This window comes from Cupressus sempervirens, chromosome 3 (assembly GCF_028749045.1).
Source record: "Cupressus sempervirens isolate cs-2001-9-10 chromosome 3, ASM2874904v1, whole genome shotgun sequence".
Lineage (NCBI taxonomy): Eukaryota > Viridiplantae > Streptophyta > Pinopsida > Cupressales > Cupressaceae > Cupressus > Cupressus sempervirens.
This window is the reverse complement of record NC_143120.1, coordinates 521,846,691-521,867,781: the sequence shown is the minus strand read 5'-3', so window position 1 is coordinate 521,867,781 and position 21,091 is coordinate 521,846,691. Positions and strand designations below refer to the sequence as shown.

The following is a 21,091-nucleotide window of genomic DNA, read 5'->3' as shown; positions in this document are numbered from 1 at the left end:
TTGGAAGCCTCAGCTAGGACTCACCAGGACTCGCGAGTTGCATCCTGGAAAGTCTAAGATTAGGATTTGGGAATTTTGGACTATGGCTCGGGAGCTTTGCCCTACCACTCAAGAATTTTGGGCTAAGACTGTCACGTGTAGCTGGAAACACCCAGGCACTCAAAAAAACATACTTCTTTTTTTCATTTCAATCTGCTCTTCAGTGCCCAAAATAGGTCTCATTGTGAAGTAGGAATTAAAGTAGACAAGCATTAGAGATCAACGATTAATCTCTTTTTGTGTTTTCTTTTAAACTACAGTTTTCTTCTTTGCCAAGTCCAAGTTTCCAAGCTTTGATGTGAACCTTTGAAGAGTTCATTTGCAGCATAAAGGGACAATTAAATTGTTAATTGGAGGAGGAAAAATCAAAGAATCTCACCAAATTAATCCTACGTGAGCTAAGCTGCTAATAATGCATACCTGAACTCAACAACTTTTAGTGGGCTATTAGAAGCCAAAATAAGACACTACTAATATGACAAATTCTTCAATTGCATGAGTTTTTCCTTTCCCAGCAAGCTACGGCACCAAGTCCCAACAGATGTTGGCAGGGGTTCATCCCTGGTTCCAGGAAATTGCATCCTGCTGCACCAAACCAATTTGTAATTGTATATATGGCATTATTGCCCCATTCTAATGACTGCAATCTATTAGCATGTCTAATGCACTCTCTTCTAATTTTTTAACTTATTTTTACTGGAAAGGAAAAAGAATTCTGGTTTGTCAAGCCTTTCCAATACAGTTTTCAAATTAAATCTGTGGCCAGTTTGAATGAGATATTTATGAATATGTTAATCACCACAAAACAGCGTCTGGAAATGGAAAGATGAAAGAGAAAATGAAATGTTACGTTAGAAGACAACTATGATGCTCTACTAGTCACAGTAGCAAGTGTCTTGTAGCTGGTGGTTGAAACATTGTGTCTATGATACAAACAACTCTGTGACATTGTGCAACGGTTGCTGCCCATTGTATTACACTTCTCATTACCCATGGGGTGGGGAATGAAAGCTATGATATAGTTTTTAGTATGTTTAAACTTTAAAATACATTTATGTGCAGCTTTAAGCATGATAGTGTTGTTGTTTACATGGTTTGAAGTAATGTGTGGGTTTTGACATGGCCAGAATATCTAAAGGCGCATGCAAGGATTTTAAAATTGATTTAATGCATATTTTCCAAACTTGAACTCTGTTTGGACTTTGCGGGACTAATAAATCAAGCTGACCATAATCAGATCAGAACTGACATCAAGATCCAGAGAAATCATAGAGATTTGAAAGATCATTATACATAGAACATTTTCAATACTAGAAATGATCTTTTCATTCCACAAGAAATCAACTGCAAGATGCCCAGATAAAAGAAAAATCATACTAAGATATGCACTAAATATTGAAACATTAATTCAGCTAAAATAATTTACTAAAAAAAGAGGCATATTGGTCTGTATTAAAAATTACAGAGTCAACAATCCAAAATCCATTTATTGTGTTCTTCATGGCATGAAAAGCATGGACACAAAATCAACATGCAGGAAAGTCTTTGGGTCCAATCCTACGAAGAAGGGCCTTTGTGGACCTCAAAAACATCCGATTAGTTATAGGAGACAAGACTCTTTCTTCCTGTACCACAGCTCAACACCGAAATGTCTGAGAAAATCCAATCAAACTCAGATCAACAACTGTAAAATCTTTCCCACAATTTAAATTAGCTCCATTGCACTAAACAGGTCTTTCTCGTGGGGAATTATCAGAGTGACACAAGCACAAAAAATGATTTTTGACCTGGTTTAAAGCGTTAATGTCTTTCAAATTGGCTGAATATTTTGCTCTTACTCAAAATCCACCCATTTAAGATTACTCAAGACTCAAACTCAGTCTTTTCAAAGACCCAAAGAATCTTGTCACTACAATACAGAGGTGTTCTGAAAGTGCAATGCTTGGTTTCGTAAAAAGCATGTAATGACTTGTTCGACGTGACTTTCTCTTGTAGTCTTACCAATTAGCAGGTATACACAGGTTATGGCATAGGGATGGTCATATCTAGAGCGGAGTAATCCTTAGAAATGGAGATCATATACAAATGCTCTCTGATTGTAGCTCTTTCCCTGCTTTAGTTGTTGAACAGACATGTTAGTTAACAGATCAATAGCCCCATGCCTTCCTAGAATGACATTGTATACCTAACTACGCCTCATGGCCCTGACCGTTCTATGATCCTTTGCCATACACAGATACTTCTCAGTGATGAGTTTTCCATATACAAAAGGCAAGATACTCCCAAATATTTCTCTTTAGGTTTTCAAGGATTAAAATTATTCATGGATTTATTTACACCAAGGAATGTGTAGGAGATTTCCACAAAGGTTATGCAGTAGATCTAAACTCTGAACAGAAAGATTAAAGATGTTAAAAACATTACATGAGATAAGTATTTAATGTAAAATTCTAAAATCTGTAAGAATATAAATAGTTTTATAATTTTAAATGTTAAAAAGGGTCAGAAGTATTTGTCGTATAAAGAATACTATTTTTATGGATGTACAAGAGATATAAGGAGACCACAAAAGATGCCTCTGAAGATGCTTGGAGATGTCAAAAGTTGTTTTGCATAATCTCCTGTCTTCCATACCAGAGACATGTCTCTGCCATGGGCATGCATGACCAAGGCAAAACACTTCTTCTGATCTCTATGGAAATGCTTCTCCAAATATGAAATGTTAATTTCCTAATACTGGATGATGGCATCACATCCAAGTTAAAGGTTTCCCCTTAAAGAACATAACCTAAACTCTCTAATAAAATTTAAGGGAAAAAAACACATTATATAAATTCTGTGATATGTCAGACTCCCTAGATAGAAGAAAACATTGTTGCTTGGCTTAACTTTTTTGAAAACAGTTACAGTTATTATTGTAATAAACAACTATGAGTTGACCCACCTAAAGAATCGCTCTCCAGGTTTCTAGTCTCCACAAGTAGCCTTTATTCTTTCCTCTAGAAGTTCTCCAAAATCTAGAACTTGAGAAACAAAACAGAAAAAGGAAGCCCCAGAGGAAAGTGTTTAAGTGCAGCGCTCAAAGCCAGCACTCCGCTAGATTCAAACAAGAATACTGCAGCTAATAGTAATAGCATCATCATCTTTCTACCCTATACTCTCCAAGGCAGAGATAACATAGGAGAACAAATCAAATTTAAAATAGCATATAACTAAGTAATGTTCGGCTTCTTTGTGCTTCTTGAAAGATGGTTAAAATTGAAGAAGTAGACTTTCTGTAATGTACCCAAGGAAAGCTACAGGTTCAAGGATAAACGATAAATTTCAGCACAAATAGGTTTACTGTTCGAGCTTGTATAAGGCGTTGATTTCGTCAGTCTGGTACCATGCGTCCCGCTCATCAAGTGTCATGCATTTCTGTCTACTCTGAAAGTAGAATATCAACAGATTGATTCACCAGGAAAAACAAGCCTATAAATTTGAGGAAAACGTTTCAGCAGTCCTGAGCCAATTGTGTAACTGGAGTATACAATTTTTACAAGAGATTCTGAGGCTGTATAATGATCCACCAAGAATAATTCGCTTGCAAAGAAAATTTAATGTGACATGTTTTATCAGTAGCACAAAGAAGTTGTTCCTTAATGTATTTGACATTCAATTGATTGGTAAGCACTAATGACTTGACCATTGATGATCTCGGGTTCAAGTCCACAATGAATTTAGCGGCACTGCTTCTAAGCTCGTTACACATTCTTTAAACCAAAAAAGTATATGAGAAATGTATATAGTTGTACCTCTAGTCATATCAAGGCGCGTTTTGTAATTAAAGACGAATTCATATTGAGCTCCAAAAAAATGCATGCGCTTAAACCAGAAGAACATTTTGGCCATTTCATTGACATCTACGTCTTTCTCAAGCAGTTGCTTGTGTACCCGTATTTCAAACTGTTCTCTGGACTTCTTATCAATATGAGGGGATCGAAGCACCGTATAGAGCACTCTTTTTCGAGGTAGTCCGACCTTGCGGTAACTCTGGAAGCATGGATGGTTTAGGTATTTTTGGGAAAATGACTTCACCAATATGCGTATCTTGGCGTCTCCAATTGATTCTTTATTTGCTATCTGCTGCTTCTGCAAAATCTGTGCAATGAGAGCATAACGAAGCATTTTAACCAAAAACGTAGGAACAGAGGTAAAAAAAAATCCAATGTACCTGAGATCGAGACTCGGATTGATTGGTGTCCAACAAGGACATGAAACGATGGCAACAAGGGGTCATGCGCTCCAGAGGAGACAGGGGCAACATGCTCCTTTGCTTCACCAACGCCATCAAATTTGTTGTCCCCGTTTTAGAATGAAGGATACCCACTCTCCTACTTTCCTCACGGCATTTTAAACTGTGCGTTCAACTAAAATTTTGTAGTCAGACCTCTTCTCGGGAATGGAAGATTTTAAGAAAGCTTTGCAAAGCACGAGTCCCTGCCATGTGCAACTTAAATTAGGCATATTATAAAGTTAGTATTTAGTGTTTAATTGTACCTCTTCTAAAGGAAAAAAATATTAGAATATATATTGATGGTTGTGAAAGATGTGTACAAAATTTTAGTAGAGATTTTCATATATTTCTGAATTTATATGAGTGTCATTTTAGTTTTGAATAATGAAAAATATTTACATAATTGGAACAACTTATCACCATCTAAAAACATATGTTTGTAATGATTTGAAAAAATAAATAAATAATAATAATAATATTTTTAAATTAATAATTTGCATTATTACTTATAATTTCAAAATAAAAAATCTAATAAATATTGCAATCAATTCATTCTCTCAATACCATCATACATTTATTATTGTTTAATATTTATTTGATAACTGAGATCTATATTTCAACTTCCAATATGAATTAAAAGTCAAAATGAGTTTCAATGACTTTTGTGATTTGAGATTTTTACCATGGTGGATGCATTTGAAAGATCTATTAAACCAATGATTAATATCAAAAAGCACGCTTCATCTAAACAACTTAATATGAAGTTCATGAGTTTTGTTTTAAGGAAGAATCACATAGTAGATATAATATGAACTCCAACTATGAAGGGGACCTTGACTTGATAGCAAACAACCATTCATCAAGTGATAGTTAATTTGTTGTCATCTTTTATGAAATCAAATAGAATGAACTAGTTGATTTCAAACGCATTCAACAAAGTGAAAATTTTAAATCTTACCTTATACAAATTTCTCATTGATATTAAGTTATATATATATATATATATATATATATATATATATATATATATATATATATATATATATATATATATATATATTTTTTTTTTTTTTTTTTTTTTTTTTTTTTTTGAATTAATCTATGAATTAATGTAGAATAATTTTAAACAATTTCATCTTTAAGCTTTTTGGTGTTAAGCCTTTATAATAAGTGACACGCAGTGGCTTGTATTTGCAAAAAGTTGTAGTGGCTTGTATTTGCCGAAAGTTATAATAATTGAAGATTAAAAAAATTATAGTTAGAAATCGATGATTTTTTATGATAATATTTAATATTATTTAATCAATATTTAATTAACCTTTCATATGAATGTAATGTTATTATTATAATGATAAATTATTAATATGTTTTAATGTTAGTTCATCCTCAAATATTAGTAGAGTACTAAGATTCAAAATATACGAACTAATCAAATTTGTAAAATATATTGATGATTTTGGAAATTAAAGTGAGAAATATAAACATTCCAATTAGAACTTACAAAAAATAAAAAATTTTAATTATTGTTGAATTTAAACCCTACCATATAAAATGGGAAATGTAGAATTCCTAGCTCTAAGATAGAAAAATTTAAAATGAAATTTATCATGTCACTATATTAGTTTTATATTTTTAGAAATTTTGGTTAGTGGTTCCTACAAATCCGCTCCTATAACACCAAAATATATGAACCAAGAAAATCATAATCACTAGTTACAAACAAGTGCCACATAGTGGCTAGTACTTGTCGTTTTAGTTTTAGTTTTAGTTTCAGTGATAATAACAACATTGTCATAGTTTATAAATAATTAAGTAGTTTTGTAGTGTCTTTTAAGAATTTTTCCCATCAATCAAATGTTTATTAAAAAATAAAGTGATTAGAAGATAAGTTTGGATACATTTCTTCATATCCATTTCTTATACATATCTTTTTATTTAAGAAATTAATTAAAATATTATTTATTTTTTAATTTAATGAATATGCTATTATTTAAATTTTAATTAAAAATTATATTGATATTACAAAACTATATTTCTAACTTTCTGAGTATTTTAGTATGGTAGTTGTTGAATGAAATTTTTTGTGTTAAGAACTTAAACAGTATAACTTAGATAAAATTGAAAATTTGAGGAAGCTTAGTAGAATCTAGTTGATTAAATAATTTAGGTAGATCATAATAAAGTAACAATTTTAATTCAAATCATAAATATTTTCATCATATTAAAATATTAACTATTTTCTTGATTTAATGAATATGTTATTATTTAAATTTTAAGTAAAAATTATATTGATATCGCAAAAATATATTTCTAACTTTCAACTTTTAGTTTGAGTATTTTAATATGGGGGTAAAAGCACAAACCCGTGTCACCTTTTATAAAGGAAAAGTGATATCAGAATTTAAACTCTTCAACTTTAATGACATAAAAGTGGCATTTGTGTTTAGAATTTGAAGATGATATAAACTAATGAAATGTGTAAAAATTGGATGAAGTTTATGTCTGTAATTTTTTTTTTAAAATTTGAGTGAAAATTTTGTTTATTTTTGAATTTTTAAAGTCTATTTTTTAACTTTTTAAATGTGCTGAAAATATAGAGTTTTTTTCCCGTCAAACAAACATATGCAAATGTTCATATTTTGGTCTGATTATGGAATATGTTAGAATTGACATGTATACCTAGTGCACCAAAAAAGAAAAATTGAAATTCAACTAATATTTTTCAAGTTATAACTGGTCAAAGTCAAAGTTATCAGAAATTGACTATTTTTTTCTCCCATCAAACTTTTTCCATCAAATCTACATATTTTTTAAAGCAAATTACATATTCTTGAAGAAGACTCTCTCCTCTAGTGCAACATAAAAAAAAAATAATTTTTTAACATGATTTACTATTTTTTTTCTATTTTTGAATAGACATCTTCCTGAATCTTAAAATACCTACTTGTAATATTTTCAAATTATAACATATTATCCATAATCAAGATAATAAAAAATTTATATGGTCATAATCTTGACTCCGAGACCTACATGTTTTAGTTTTAAAAAAAACTTTAATTCACTAGGTCAAATTGGCCTTGAAAGTGAGATGTTTGTAGAAGTTCTTAATTTTGCTTGTGTGGTTGCCACCTAGGATGCCACATAGATAGTTACGACCGAAAGTGTTTCAGCTATAACACTTTCGACCAAAAGTGTTTCGACTGAAACACCTGTCGACCCAACAAATTGCTAGCGGTTAGTTTAGTTGTTTCATGTATAAAATAAGATTTGTGTTTTCTTTTTTTTAATAAATATAGAAAATAGCAAAAAATAGAAGAGCATTTTCAGAAGACAATGCTTTTTGAAGCCATTTTCAACAACTATTTCGTGGATTTAATCAAAATTGCAAAGGATCGAATATTTTTAAGGTGTTTTTCCCATCTACTTATTTTTATTTTTATGTATTCTGAATTGAAGCATTAGCTGGTATTTAGTGTTCAAAATCTAAATTGATTTTTTTGTTTCTATAGATTAAAGTATTCAATGGGCAGTAAAAGGAAAAGATCAAGGAAATATGATAGGAAAAGAGATGACAAAATGAAAGGTCATACAAAACGTAACCAAAACCAGGCTACTAAAATTCCTGAATAGGATGAGATTCATGAAGAGAATGAAAGTAATGAAGAGGAAGAAACTGGCAGTTCTATTGATAGAAAGAAATTAAAAGGCATAACAAATTTGATGGATTTGGATGAGAAACTACTTTATAATCAAATTCCATCTAAAGATATGATAAATGATAACACTATTAGAAAGCATTGTCAGAACATGTGGGATGAATATTTCAAAGATAAGAGTATATTTGGACAAGCACAATTATTTGTCAAGTTATTTAGGAGAAAAGATATGAGACCTATTTTAGAGTTGTTGGGTGTTGATAATAGGAAAAACCATGTGCATAATATTAATACAACAATAGTTGAAAACTTGCAAAATACTTATAACAAAATTGACAACACAACTCAAGGAGGTGATTTGATTAATGCACATAGAGCATTGATGACTACTATATTTAGTAGAAAATTGACACATAGAAAATAGGTACGTGCAATTTTTGATGTATTACATATATCTAGAAGAACTATTCAGAGATACATCAAGAGGAGAAATATGATAGATGATAACATTGAGAATAACTCGGTGAATATTTGTAGAGTTCCTTGAAAAGACAGAATTTCTAAAGATGTGAAAAGACAAAGTTATTGAATTTTGGACCACACATTCTCATGTTTCTTCCAACAGACGTGATACTATACAAATTAAAGATCAAGAGACAGGGGCCAAAATTGAACATCCAAAAGATTTCATAGATATAACTCAAAGAGAATGATTTCAAACATTCAAGCAAGAATTTTCAAATGTCAAAATATGTCAGAGAATGTTTGAGAGTTTGTGTCCTTCCTTTGTACAAATAAATAAGATGCGTGAAACTTCTTGTTGTCGAAATCATGTTGAATTTGGTCTACACTTGCAATCATATAAAAAAATTATGGTAGTACTTGATCCTAATTTGGTCATCCCTAGCAGTACAACACAATTTTTGAAGTCCATATTATGTGATAAATTAGAAGATTCAGGTGAGTTCAAAGAGTAATGCATCAAAAATCAGTATGAAGATTGTGGAGATTTATGCAAATTTTCTGAAATGCAAATTAAGAATATTAATGAATCAACACCAGTTTCATGGATGAGATATGAATATGAGACATACCAAAATAAGACAGGAGATGAATCCAAAAAAAATTGTATTGAAGAAGAGTGAATTGCGTTATGATGAGTTTATGACCAAGTTTTGTCCATTGATATATCCACATATCCAACATTGTCATGGTGCACGATGACAAGCTTAATAGTTTCGTGATTTCAAAAAAAAAATTCCACCTGGTTGTATACTTTTAGTTGTAGATTTTTCTAAGAATTATACATTTGCACCTCAAACAGAGCTTTAAGGGCAATATTATCATTTTGAACAAGTTGCAATGTTTGTGCATGTGACCTATAGATATGCACAATTTGAGGTGGATGAGATAGAAAGGTTGGATGAAAATGAACGCATCATCATCAAAGAGGTTCATTTCTATATTAGTGATGATAGAGTTCATGATAGGAGATATGTGGCTCATTGTTTTGCAATGTTCTCTGAAGATCTTAGAAATTGTGGAATAAATGTTTCAGAGCACTGGATTTGGTCTGATGGATGTGTAGGTTAGTATACACGAACTTACACATTTATTTAACTTTATTTTAACTTATATTTATTTGGACATGTCTATTTCGATTTGATACATGTACACAGATAATTGTTTCTACTTATCATGTTTCATGTTCATAGGACAATTCAAAACTACAAAAGCATTTAATTGGTTAGCAATGCAACATGCTAGAACCAATGTTAGGTTTTTATGGAATTTCTTTGAAAGTGGACACAGAAAAGGGGAGCATGTATAAAGCGTGCACTTCGACAACATGAACTTGCAAGTAAATATGTGTATTTAATGTGCATGTTTAATACTAGTAGCATATATTTTAAATTATATATATGCACATTGTATGTACATACAGAGAATAGAATAGAGAATGCAAATCAAATCGTTGAATGGTGCAAAGTTCATTTTGCTACTCGAGATACTGAATACAATAAGTGTTTTTTTTGGGAAGTAAAAGGTGAACTAAGTTATATTTATTTTTAATGTATTTTTCAAATTCTTGAGTTTTTTATTAAATATTTATTTTGAAATACGACAATTACTTTTTGTATTTGTAACAAATATAGATCGATCTAATCCTTACAATTTTCAAACGATTCCTAGTATTAGAAGTTTACATCAAGTGATGACTACAGGAAACCATAAACCTCCAGTAATTAAAGTAAGAGAGAAAATATGTTTTTGTGATGACTGCATTAAAGACAATCTAGTGAGTGTAAGCAAAAATATTGTGAATGGATATGTTTCACATTGGAATTTGAAGGAGATAGTTAGAAAGCCTCCTTTTGAAGATGTTGACATTGACATTGACATTCATGATCATGTATATTCAGCTGATTATGAGTGCATTTTTTATTTAGTAATGACAGGTTTGTGTGCATATATACATATACATAAATTAATATACATATATATATTCATTTTAAAATTAATTTATATTTATCTATTTTTATATACACATAAGAGATATTTTTGCAGTTCAAGCCTTACCAGATAATGTGGAAAATGTGGACTATTATCTTTTAAGATGCACAAAAGCAAAACACAAGTTGCTAGAAGGAACTATAGATGCTGATGGACAATCGTATCCAATTGGATCAGTTGTTATTGAAGGAACATATTATCAATAAACAAGGGTAACTGATAGTGGTATTGAATTTATTGAATACAAGACTAGAGAAAAAGTTTTATATTACAGTAACCATGTTATAGCAACAAAGTTACAATTTTAAGCAATACAAAGAAGAGGATGTCGTGGAAATCAAAAGTGGAAATTATCTATTGAAGAACATGAAAAACTTCTAGAGATAATAAAAACTAGAGAGGATCCTAACAATACAATGTTTGTGGAGCTCTAGTTTACCTAAGTACTTATTCTGGAGCTCTAGTTTAGCTATGTCTATATAACTAGATTATAATACTTTCACATTTAATGTTGACAGGATATTTTTTTTATAAATTTGTATACATTGGATCATTTATCAAGTAGATATGTGAAATTAGACATGTTTTGTTATTTTTATTTAAATTAGACATGAATATCTCATTTAAGACAACCTCTTAGGACCTCCCCTTAAGAAAACCTCTTAAGACCTCCCCTTAGGACTACCTATTACCTAACCTCCCCTTAAGACCACCTATTAGAACATCCCCTTAGTACCACCTTTTAGGTCCTCTCCTTAAGACAACCCCTTTAGTAAATTTGTATGTATTTATATACATTTTTTATGTTTTCTTATTGATTGTTAATGCTCTTATGTATTTATGTATATAATCTTTATGTTCTTATATGATACATGTTCTTTATGTTTGTACATATAATATTTATGTTCTTATATGCATTAACTTTTATTAATTAAATGTTGTAACATGTATTCTTTAGGTCATACTCTTTATATGTTCTTATGTACATGTATATGGTATATTCTTACCTGTGCATTAATCTACAGTCTTATAACATATTAAATTTAGGATCTCCCCTTAAGACATGTCATTAAATATAGTTAATTATACTTAGATTGAGGCATTAAAAATAATAACATATGTACATAAACATGAATATTGAAAACATACTTGTGTACATTTAACATGAATATATTTACAGACATCTATGAAATAAAATATACATTCTTTATGTTTGTATATAATCTAAGTTATGTTCTTATATGTATTAACTTCTATTAATTAAATGTTGTAACATGCATTCTTTAGGTCATACTCCTTATATGTTCTTATGTACATGTATATTTTATATTCTTACCTATGCATTAATCTACATTCTTATAACATATTAAATTTAGGATCTCCCCTTAAGACATGTCATTAAATATAGTTAATTATACTTAGATTAAGGCATTAAAAATAATAACATATGCATAAACATGAATATTGAAAACATACATGTACTCTACATTTAACATGAACATATTTACATACATCTATGAAATAAAATATACATTAATCTACATGCTTATGTATAATTTAGGATCTCCACTTAAGACATGTCATTAAATATAGTCAATTACACTTAGATAAAGACATTAAAATCAATAACATATACATAAAAATGCGAATATTAAAAACATACATGTCTACTTTTAACATGAACATATATACATACATCTATGAAATAAATAATACATTAAATTAATCTACATTCTTATGTATAATTTAAGATCTCCCTTTAAGACATGTCATTAAATATAGTTAATTACACCTAGATTAAGGCATTAAGATGAATAACATATACAAAAACATGAATAACACATACATAAACATAAAATATTAAGACATTAAAAAATCAATAACATGTACATAAACATTAATAAAAATATGAATATTGAAAACATGCATGCACATTCAACATGAACATATGTATATGTAAATCTATGAAATAACGTCTAAGACATGTACATATATATAATAAAATATATTTGGAGAATAATGTACCCATATCAAATGTATAAAAATATCATGTATCAAATGTCTCCAAATAATAGATATAAAACATCAAAGTCTCCATATAAACATGTATCTAGAAATAACATATAAAACATCAAAGTGTCCATATAAACATGTAAATCCAAAATACTATATCAAATGTCTCCAAAATAACATGTATAAAATAAAAGGCCATGATCTAATCAGCTACATCCCCCTTCTAATCCTGGATGTCCCCAAAAGGGTCTATCAGTTGTGTCTAAACCCTGTGTCAAATTATGTACTTGTAAAAAAATTATGTATCATACATATAAATCAAATATATATTTAAATTGTAACATACCTGAGACTCAGGATGTGTAGGATCTGTCAATGTTTGCAGATCACCAAAACATAACATACTATCACTTAGACCCTATAACACATACACAAAAACGCACATGTATAAATTTAAACATATAGACATATTTACCATAATTAAAATTAATTTAAACATATAGACATATAAATACCATAGCATCATGTAATGCTCTACTAATTTTCCTGATAAGTGATATCTGAATCATGCAATGATAACATTATCAGCGTTTAAGTCGACAGTGCCATCTGAAAGCATAGACGTAAATAGACCAGGCTATCTAGCTATTAAATCCTGATTAGGGGAGTGTTTAGGGTCATGAGTAGCTGGGGCTAGTGTTGTAGGGGCCTGTGTAGTAGTAGGAGCAGTAGAAGGTGCAAGAATGTCCTCTTGCCTCTTTGAAGCCTTTGATCCTGTTGTACGTGATAGAATATGAAAAATTTGAGAGCTAATGTCACGAAGTGGAATCCCTGTGACTATAGATAATGCTCGATATGAATCCAAAAGATCAGATACTAAATAGGGTCCCAAACAACGCAATGCATCCAAATCTGAGACTACGAAAACCTCTAGTGGAGAAGGTATGTCTACTGCCCCATATGCATCATCAACACCTATGCTAGATGATGCAACTGTACTGGTACCTCAAGACAGTAACATATATCTACCACACCGATCAAAAGAAATCTCCTGCAACTATGTGGCAACGGTGGCAATGCTCGAATAAATCTATGTCCTAATTGTGCCATCAGGAACACTTTGGCTTGCAAAAACCATCTGTGGACCTCTCGACATAATCAAAAGGTTTGGAACCACCATTGCCCATTTATTAATGGGTGCAAGAGTGTCCGCAGGTCTAAATCTGTCTGAAAGTCTCCCTAGACCCTGCCCAACATGACTTGGATAATTTGTGTAATTAACATCGTGGTGTAAATGAAATTCTAAAAACAATTATTTCTAGAAATATAGAGGGAACTCATCCTTTTGTGGCCATCTATGATGAGTAGCCAACCAGCGAGGATATATGAATGGTGCAACGAGCTCATTAGTACACTTCATCGTAGAGTAGCCTCTAACTCTAGCTCTATATGTATAGAATGGAAACATGGTCTTCACCATGACAGTGGAGACCTCAGTGTCAACCTGTCTATACTTCCTAGTGCTAGTGACACTGTGAGATAGAGAAGAACAAAATGTCTCAATACTAATATCATCAAAAGGGTTGTATGATTCAATGGTCTAAATCATATGAAACAACTCCTCTCATATCGCTATGATCTTCTCCCTATTAGGGAGGGTGGTAGAAGAGGAAAGTGAGGAGTCCATAACCCCTATAGCACGAGATAACCTGACAAGTGTATCTCTAAATAACCGCTCTTTATCCTCAGTGGAGGATGTCGATCTGCGTGTTGTGCCAGACTCAACACTCTGACCCCCTCTATGGACACTAGCATCCCCTAAGGATGTAGGACCACAATCCCTAAAACCAGATGCCATAATGTTTATATGTATATAATTTATGTGGATATGAGTGTGAAGCTACAAGACTGATAAATATCTAGAGATCTACACATGCATATATATATATATACACACACACACACACACACACACACACACACACACACACACACACACACACACACACACACACACACACACACACACATAAACATACAAGTGTATAAATTAAAATAATTAAAAGTTAAATTTAATTTGAAACACACGTACATATAAATACACAACATTAAATGTATGGTGCTATTCAATCATGTAATGTATGTATTTTAAAACAAATTATCTTAGAGACCATATCTAATATATTTTAATGTGTTCATGCAAATGTGAAAAATAAATATTCGTACACGTACATGTATATGCGATAATCTAAAAAATAAAAATTTTTGATTAAATTATAACTAAGTGTACACATGTATATGCGATAAAAAAAAAAATTTCTTGACTGAATTAGATTTTTATTTAACTATAGTGTTAAACAATTTTTCTAAATTTAATATAAATTCATATAAAGGTACATTTTACCTAATGTTTTTCTACATTTTTACCTAATATTTTTTTGGATTTTTTAACTAATATATTTTTACATTTTTACCTGATGTTTTTCTACATTTTTTAACTAATGTTTTTTGACATTTTTACCTAATGTTTTTCTACATTTTAAACTAATGTTTTTCTACATTTTTACTTGATGTTTGACTACATTCTTGTTTATGTTTTAAATAATTTACTAACAAATGTAAAAAATAATTTAAATATATTAAAAAATTAGCAAATCTAAATGATTCACTCATAAAACACATAAAAAATAATTAATTTGACTACCATTAACATTTATTCATCAAAAAACACTTTAAAAAAAAATTAAAATGGAAAAGAATAAAAAAGGCCAATAACCTGTTACGGTCGAAACACCTAGACTGCTCTCCAAGAAATCCAAAAATTGCTATAGTGAAAATGGTAGCCGCAAAGTGTTTTTAGCAATTTTATAAAATTGTGGGGTTTCGGTCGAAAGCTTTTCAATCGAAATGGTACAAGCCACATGGGCACATGGAATTGCCATGTATGTCTGGTCAAAACTGGTACGACTGTAACTATTTTGGCCCTAACCCTCTTTGATATCACAAAGGGTGACACAGCTTTGTACTTTCACCCATGGTAGTTGTTGAATGAAATTTTTGTGGTAAGAACTTAGTTAAATGAATATAGCTTAGACAAAATTGAAAATTTGAGCAAGCTTAGTAGAATCTAGTTGATTAAACAATTTAGGCAGATCATAATAAAGTAATCATTTTAATTCAAATCATAAATATTTTCATCATATGAAAAATTTAGGGCAATCAAGTAATAATATTTAATTTCAATATGTACATATCTTCATTTATACATAAATTTCCAATAATATTGGCATTAAAAATGGAATATGGAGGGAGGTCTAGAAAAAAGGGTCATATAACTCCCAATGAATTGTGTCATGCCCAAAATACGTGGGCAAAAACACACCAATTTTTTTTTTTTTTAAGAGAATAATTAAACTTACTAGGTTCACTATGGTACAAGAGATTGATATGCCAGTTAAAATAAATCAACTCACTCAAAACATAATTGTCATCTAATTAGATACATATGAAGATTAACCATTTAAAACATTATTGAGCAAAATATTAATGAACGATATATAGTATTAATTCTAAGATTGATCGGGTGGAGTATAAGTCTAATTGTTTCATAGCATAAAAATCAAGAACTAATCTCTACTATATCATGTAATATAATAATCCCAACTATAATTAAACTTTATTCTAAAACTAAATCATTTAAAATTTAAGAATTATCCTAGAATAATAATAACATTAATTATATAACTAAAATTGAATGAATGAAATCTAAACTAAAACATACTAAGACAACTAATATTTAAGACGTTTATACTAACCAAACTTATACTAACATTACTTATGAATCTAATATTTATTACAACTAAACTTTAACTAAAATAAATATTAAAACAATCAACACAAAAACAACTAACTAAATTTGAAACTCACTACAAATCTAAGTAATATTACAACAAATTCTAATATCTAACCAATATTAACAGTACATTATAATACTAACAACTTAAATGATATCACTAATCTTAACCCTATACTAAACTAAAACTAATCCTAACATTAATACTAACCTAGCATTAAATCTAACTAAATCTTAAACTAAAATAAATTAAAGAAAAAACATGATACTTAAACTAAATTTACTTAAATTAACTCAACCATATAACACACCTACCACTAACCCCCCCCCCCCCCCCCATACTCTACCCTACACCCTACACTCGCAAGCGCATATTCCTAAAACCATGCGCTTCCCAAGCGCTTTGTCAAGTAAGAGGCACTCTGCACAAGAGTACCTAGCACTGACACAAGCTTACAAGTGATGTGGCGACCATGATAAAAGCAAAGGTAGTTTGAAATATGGATGTTCAAATCTCCAAAGGACATAGGAACATTAGCGCATCCTCCCAAGAGGTTGACTATGGCAAGGAAGGATGGGAGAAAGTACAGGGTGATGTCACGCACAATGAGATTTGACTAGTTTTAAAATTAATCATACCCCTCCAAGCAAAAGCTGGCGCCAAGTGGATACAAGGAAAAGTTAATGCAAAAAGTTTATTTGGTAGAAGATAGATATTTAGGATATTCAATTATATAAGTTATTAACTTATACAATTTCTTGTTATTATATACATATATTTCTTTTTAATATCTAATTTTAAATTTAAGAATATTCTTTGTTGCAATGTGACATTTAATCTCAAGCCCATACAAAATCCAAAGGGCTTTTGCTCTAGGAATGTATTAATTTTTTTGTCATATTTTTCTAAGTGTTGAATTTTTTTTTAGAACAAAAGGCATAAATATAAATATTTGTCTAAGTATAAATACCAAATTTATCCATTATTCAAAGGAGAGTATATATATATATATATATATATATATATATATATATATATATATATATATATATAATGCTATTTAAATTTTGCTAAAACATAGTTAAGCCAAAAATTGAATAACTTCTTCAAACAACATTGCAAGATTGATTTTTGTTTTCAAAAAATCACGAAAATGAATCTACGTTCAACATAATTTTTGTCTCAACATATATAATAATTGAATTTTGCCTAATTAAACATCATCATTCCATCTTATTTTTGATATACATCCATATAACTGAAAAATATGAAAATCTCATGAAAAGTGATATTACTCAATCACTATTTTATTGACAACCTGATTCAAAGGCTCAGCCGGGAAAGAACCAGGAAGAAAACCCGACGTCGTTGCCATTACAACAAAGTTATTAAATACAATTTACATAGGATTCCAATCCCAAAATTACAACAATCCAATTAAAATTTCCTTCATGACCCTTATCAAGGGACCCATATCATTTTCTGCAATACATTGCTAAGATCATGGAGGGAATGAAATCTGACCAGGTGACAAACAAACATAACAAGAAACTAAATCAGACATTCATATCCATACTAGGTTTCCACAATAGGATTCAACATTGAATCAAAACTAGGCAAAGGTGGATTTTTCCAATAGGAGATGTCAGACACAACACCAAAATAGATGCCCAATCGGGGCTATAATTCAAGAACTTTCGTTCTTTCATTTTTACATGCCAAAACTCATACAAGATTTGTGCTAACAGGTAGGGGCCCATAACACCCTACCCTCTCTCCCTCTTCTCATCCTGAGAAGAGACTCTACATTATTGGAGTCCAACTGAATATCGTTCCCGAAATTGGTCACTTCTACCCTATCCAAGGGTGAGTAATGCCAAAACACCCATACAAGAAAACTTCAAAATTCAAGCAAAACATGAAAGAAAAGCATTCAAGAAAACATGGTTTCAATCCTTCCCAAACATACTCAATATACATACAAGCATACCAATAAACAATCACAATAGCATAAGCATGAGACAAGCATGAACAATCTAAACAAAGGAGATGAAGAACTCCTACCTTCACAAAGAGGTTATGGTAAAATGATCAAATTGAGAAGAGCCTTCCTTTCCTTTAATCTTCTAAGACTCCTCTCTAAAAGTAGAGATTGGGTAACAACCAAAACTACTCCAAAAAGGGCCTCTAAATTATATCCAAACTCAACCACCAAAAGGGCAATAACTTCCCCCACTCACCTAAAAATCTAGAAGTTTCTAACTCAACCAAGCCCAAGGTTAACCTCCAAGTGGAGTTGTGGTTATTCAACTCATGGTAACAACTTTCAATTTTCGCACAAAGGCAAAAATAGACTTTTTGAGTGACCTCAAAAGTCAACAAAAGGGGCTTAGGGGGTGGAAAATGCCCCCAACCCATACCTATACCCCTTGGGTATAAAGATTTCATGTTTTAAGGCTTGAGGAATTGATTTGGGACCCAACAAAAGCTAGGAATAATTAGGACCATCTAACAACTCCAAAATGTAGATTAAGCACTAATCCAGATTAGGGGTAACTAAACTCGATTAAAAAAAAATTAGCAAAAAAAATGACATTAACTTAATCTGACTTAGGTCCAAAGGTTAAATAGTTAACCCTAACTAGCATGCTAAAATGCATATGCAATTCATGAGTGTCAAGTGACACTATAAGAACAAAATTACGAAATATTAACATTTACTAATCACAGAATGATACATTCATACATCTCACAAAATAATTAAGTTACGAACAAAAAGGTTTCCACAAATAGCACATAGGGATCAGTTTCGTTCCTCTGTCGAGTTTTTCGGCTAAAATATCCTGCACAGTCATTGCACACATCAGTAGTCCCATAAAATCACATGCACATATGTATATACGTATCAGGGAATCACATAAATTAAAACATACATCTATAAATCAATCAAGGTTTCTCTCATCCTACTCATATTCTTAATCATTAAAATTTCATAATCAAAGTGTTAATCCTACATTTACTTATTTCATCAACATACATGTTCATAAAGCATTAAATGATAAACTCAAATATCTGAAAGTAAACATCACACAACATGAAATAATATAATATGTTCAAGTATCCGATAATGTCTCGATATCTTGAGTCATGAGTATCAAAATAATAATAATGTATCACTATGCTACGATGGGTCGGGGTGAGGCCTTACAAATTGAACCAATTATAATGAAGATAAATGGTTTTTCATAATATATTTAATTGATATAAAATATGTAAACGTAAGAAAAATTGAAATCAATTAAAAATAATTGAACTTGATTGGTTGATATGTTTAAAACTAATTCAAAAATTGTTCAAACTAAATACAATAGTACATTGCTTATGACAAGTACAATAAGTGATTACAATAGTATATTGCCTACGACAAATAAATAAGATTCTATGAGTTAGGATGCTCATTTATTTATTTTTAATTGAATTAAATAATAAACTAATATAAGAATATTATTTAATTGTTAGATAATATTCATATATGTAATTCTTAATTTCTTTATTATATTAATCATAATATTTAATATGCTATTGAGCTATTTAATTTATTTATTTTTGTAAAAGTGTTACTAATAATATTATTATTTAAAGTCTTTTTAATATTCTTGTGGAAAGAAATTATTTAGAATTATATATTTTCATTTAGAGTTATAATAAGATATAATTTCACTATATGAATAGAAAAGATTTAAGTAAATATTATTAAGATAAAAAAATTCAAATAATATATACAACATTTGAGAGACTTTATAGATGTTCATATGTTATAATTGATAATTTATTAATTATGAACTTTTTCTTAAGTTTGTAAAAATATTATTTGATTTATTTATTCTTTTTTATTGATCTTTACCAAACTGTAACAATAACAAATACAATGGAAAGGAAATTAAGAAATCTATGTTGCAAATCATAAGTTTGGAAATTAATTTTATTTGTTAGTACTTCTTTATTCTTTTATTAATTTTTAAAAATATTTTATTTTAGTTAGTATGAAGATTTAAAAATAATTATTTATTATTTACATATAAAAAATTGTATAAATATTAGAAGAAAAATTTGTAACCAAAATAGTCATGGCTATATTACAAATAAAGGTTTCTAATTTTTTTTTTTATCAATAGTATTTTTTTCAATTTAATAAAATATTCTTGATTTTTTGCTATAAGAAATAAAAATACTCAAACTCAACAAGATACTTAATCTAAAAATATAGTATGTAGTGGTTGAAGAAGAAAGTTTAAATTAAGACTATTAATACGAAGGTCCAATTTAAATAGCAATGTGCAGTGCACATCTTCCTACAAACATTCTTTGAATATTTAAATCTCGGCTTACTAATATTAATACACTTACTTAGCTTGATTGTTGCACTGCACTATAGCTTCTTTGTTATTTCCATCCAAAACAGGGGCTAAAACGGATCATATTTTCATCCAATTTAGTACTCTGGTCTATTTCCTACATCGACCCAATAACTAAACGTCAAACATAAAAAAAAAATCTTCACTAGATCAATGGACAACTTTCTAAAATGAAAATTCCAATCTGTCAAATAGATATAGCATCATGATACAAACATAGATCAACAATACCAAAAAAACCTCTAATGGGTAAATAAGAAAACATTCTATCATAATTTCTAATTCATCATGTAATTAACCATTCCATGACTTTTCAATATGTCA

General features: G+C 29.9%; 1 protein-coding gene across 4 annotated transcripts in view; it reads right to left on the bottom strand.

Annotated features, from left to right (window-relative positions):
- Positions 1–4,406, bottom strand: part of RPS10 (ribosomal protein S10) — a 76,646-nt gene extending 72,240 nt beyond the window's left edge. Inside the window, exons 1-2 of one of the 4 annotated variants that reach the window (XM_089820659.1) lie at positions 4,253–4,406; positions 3,834–4,179 (exon numbers count right to left, since the gene is read on the bottom strand). In XM_089820659.1, the coding sequence (XP_089676785.1) occupies positions 3,834–4,179; positions 4,253–4,369 (463 nt within the window). In that variant the 5' untranslated portion in view covers positions 4,370–4,406. The remainder of the gene's footprint in view (positions 1–3,833; positions 4,180–4,252) is intronic. The other 3 variants (XM_089820660.1, XM_089820661.1, XM_089820662.1) reach the window with 3 other exon arrangements.
- Positions 4,407–21,091: the final 16,685 nt, after the last annotated feature.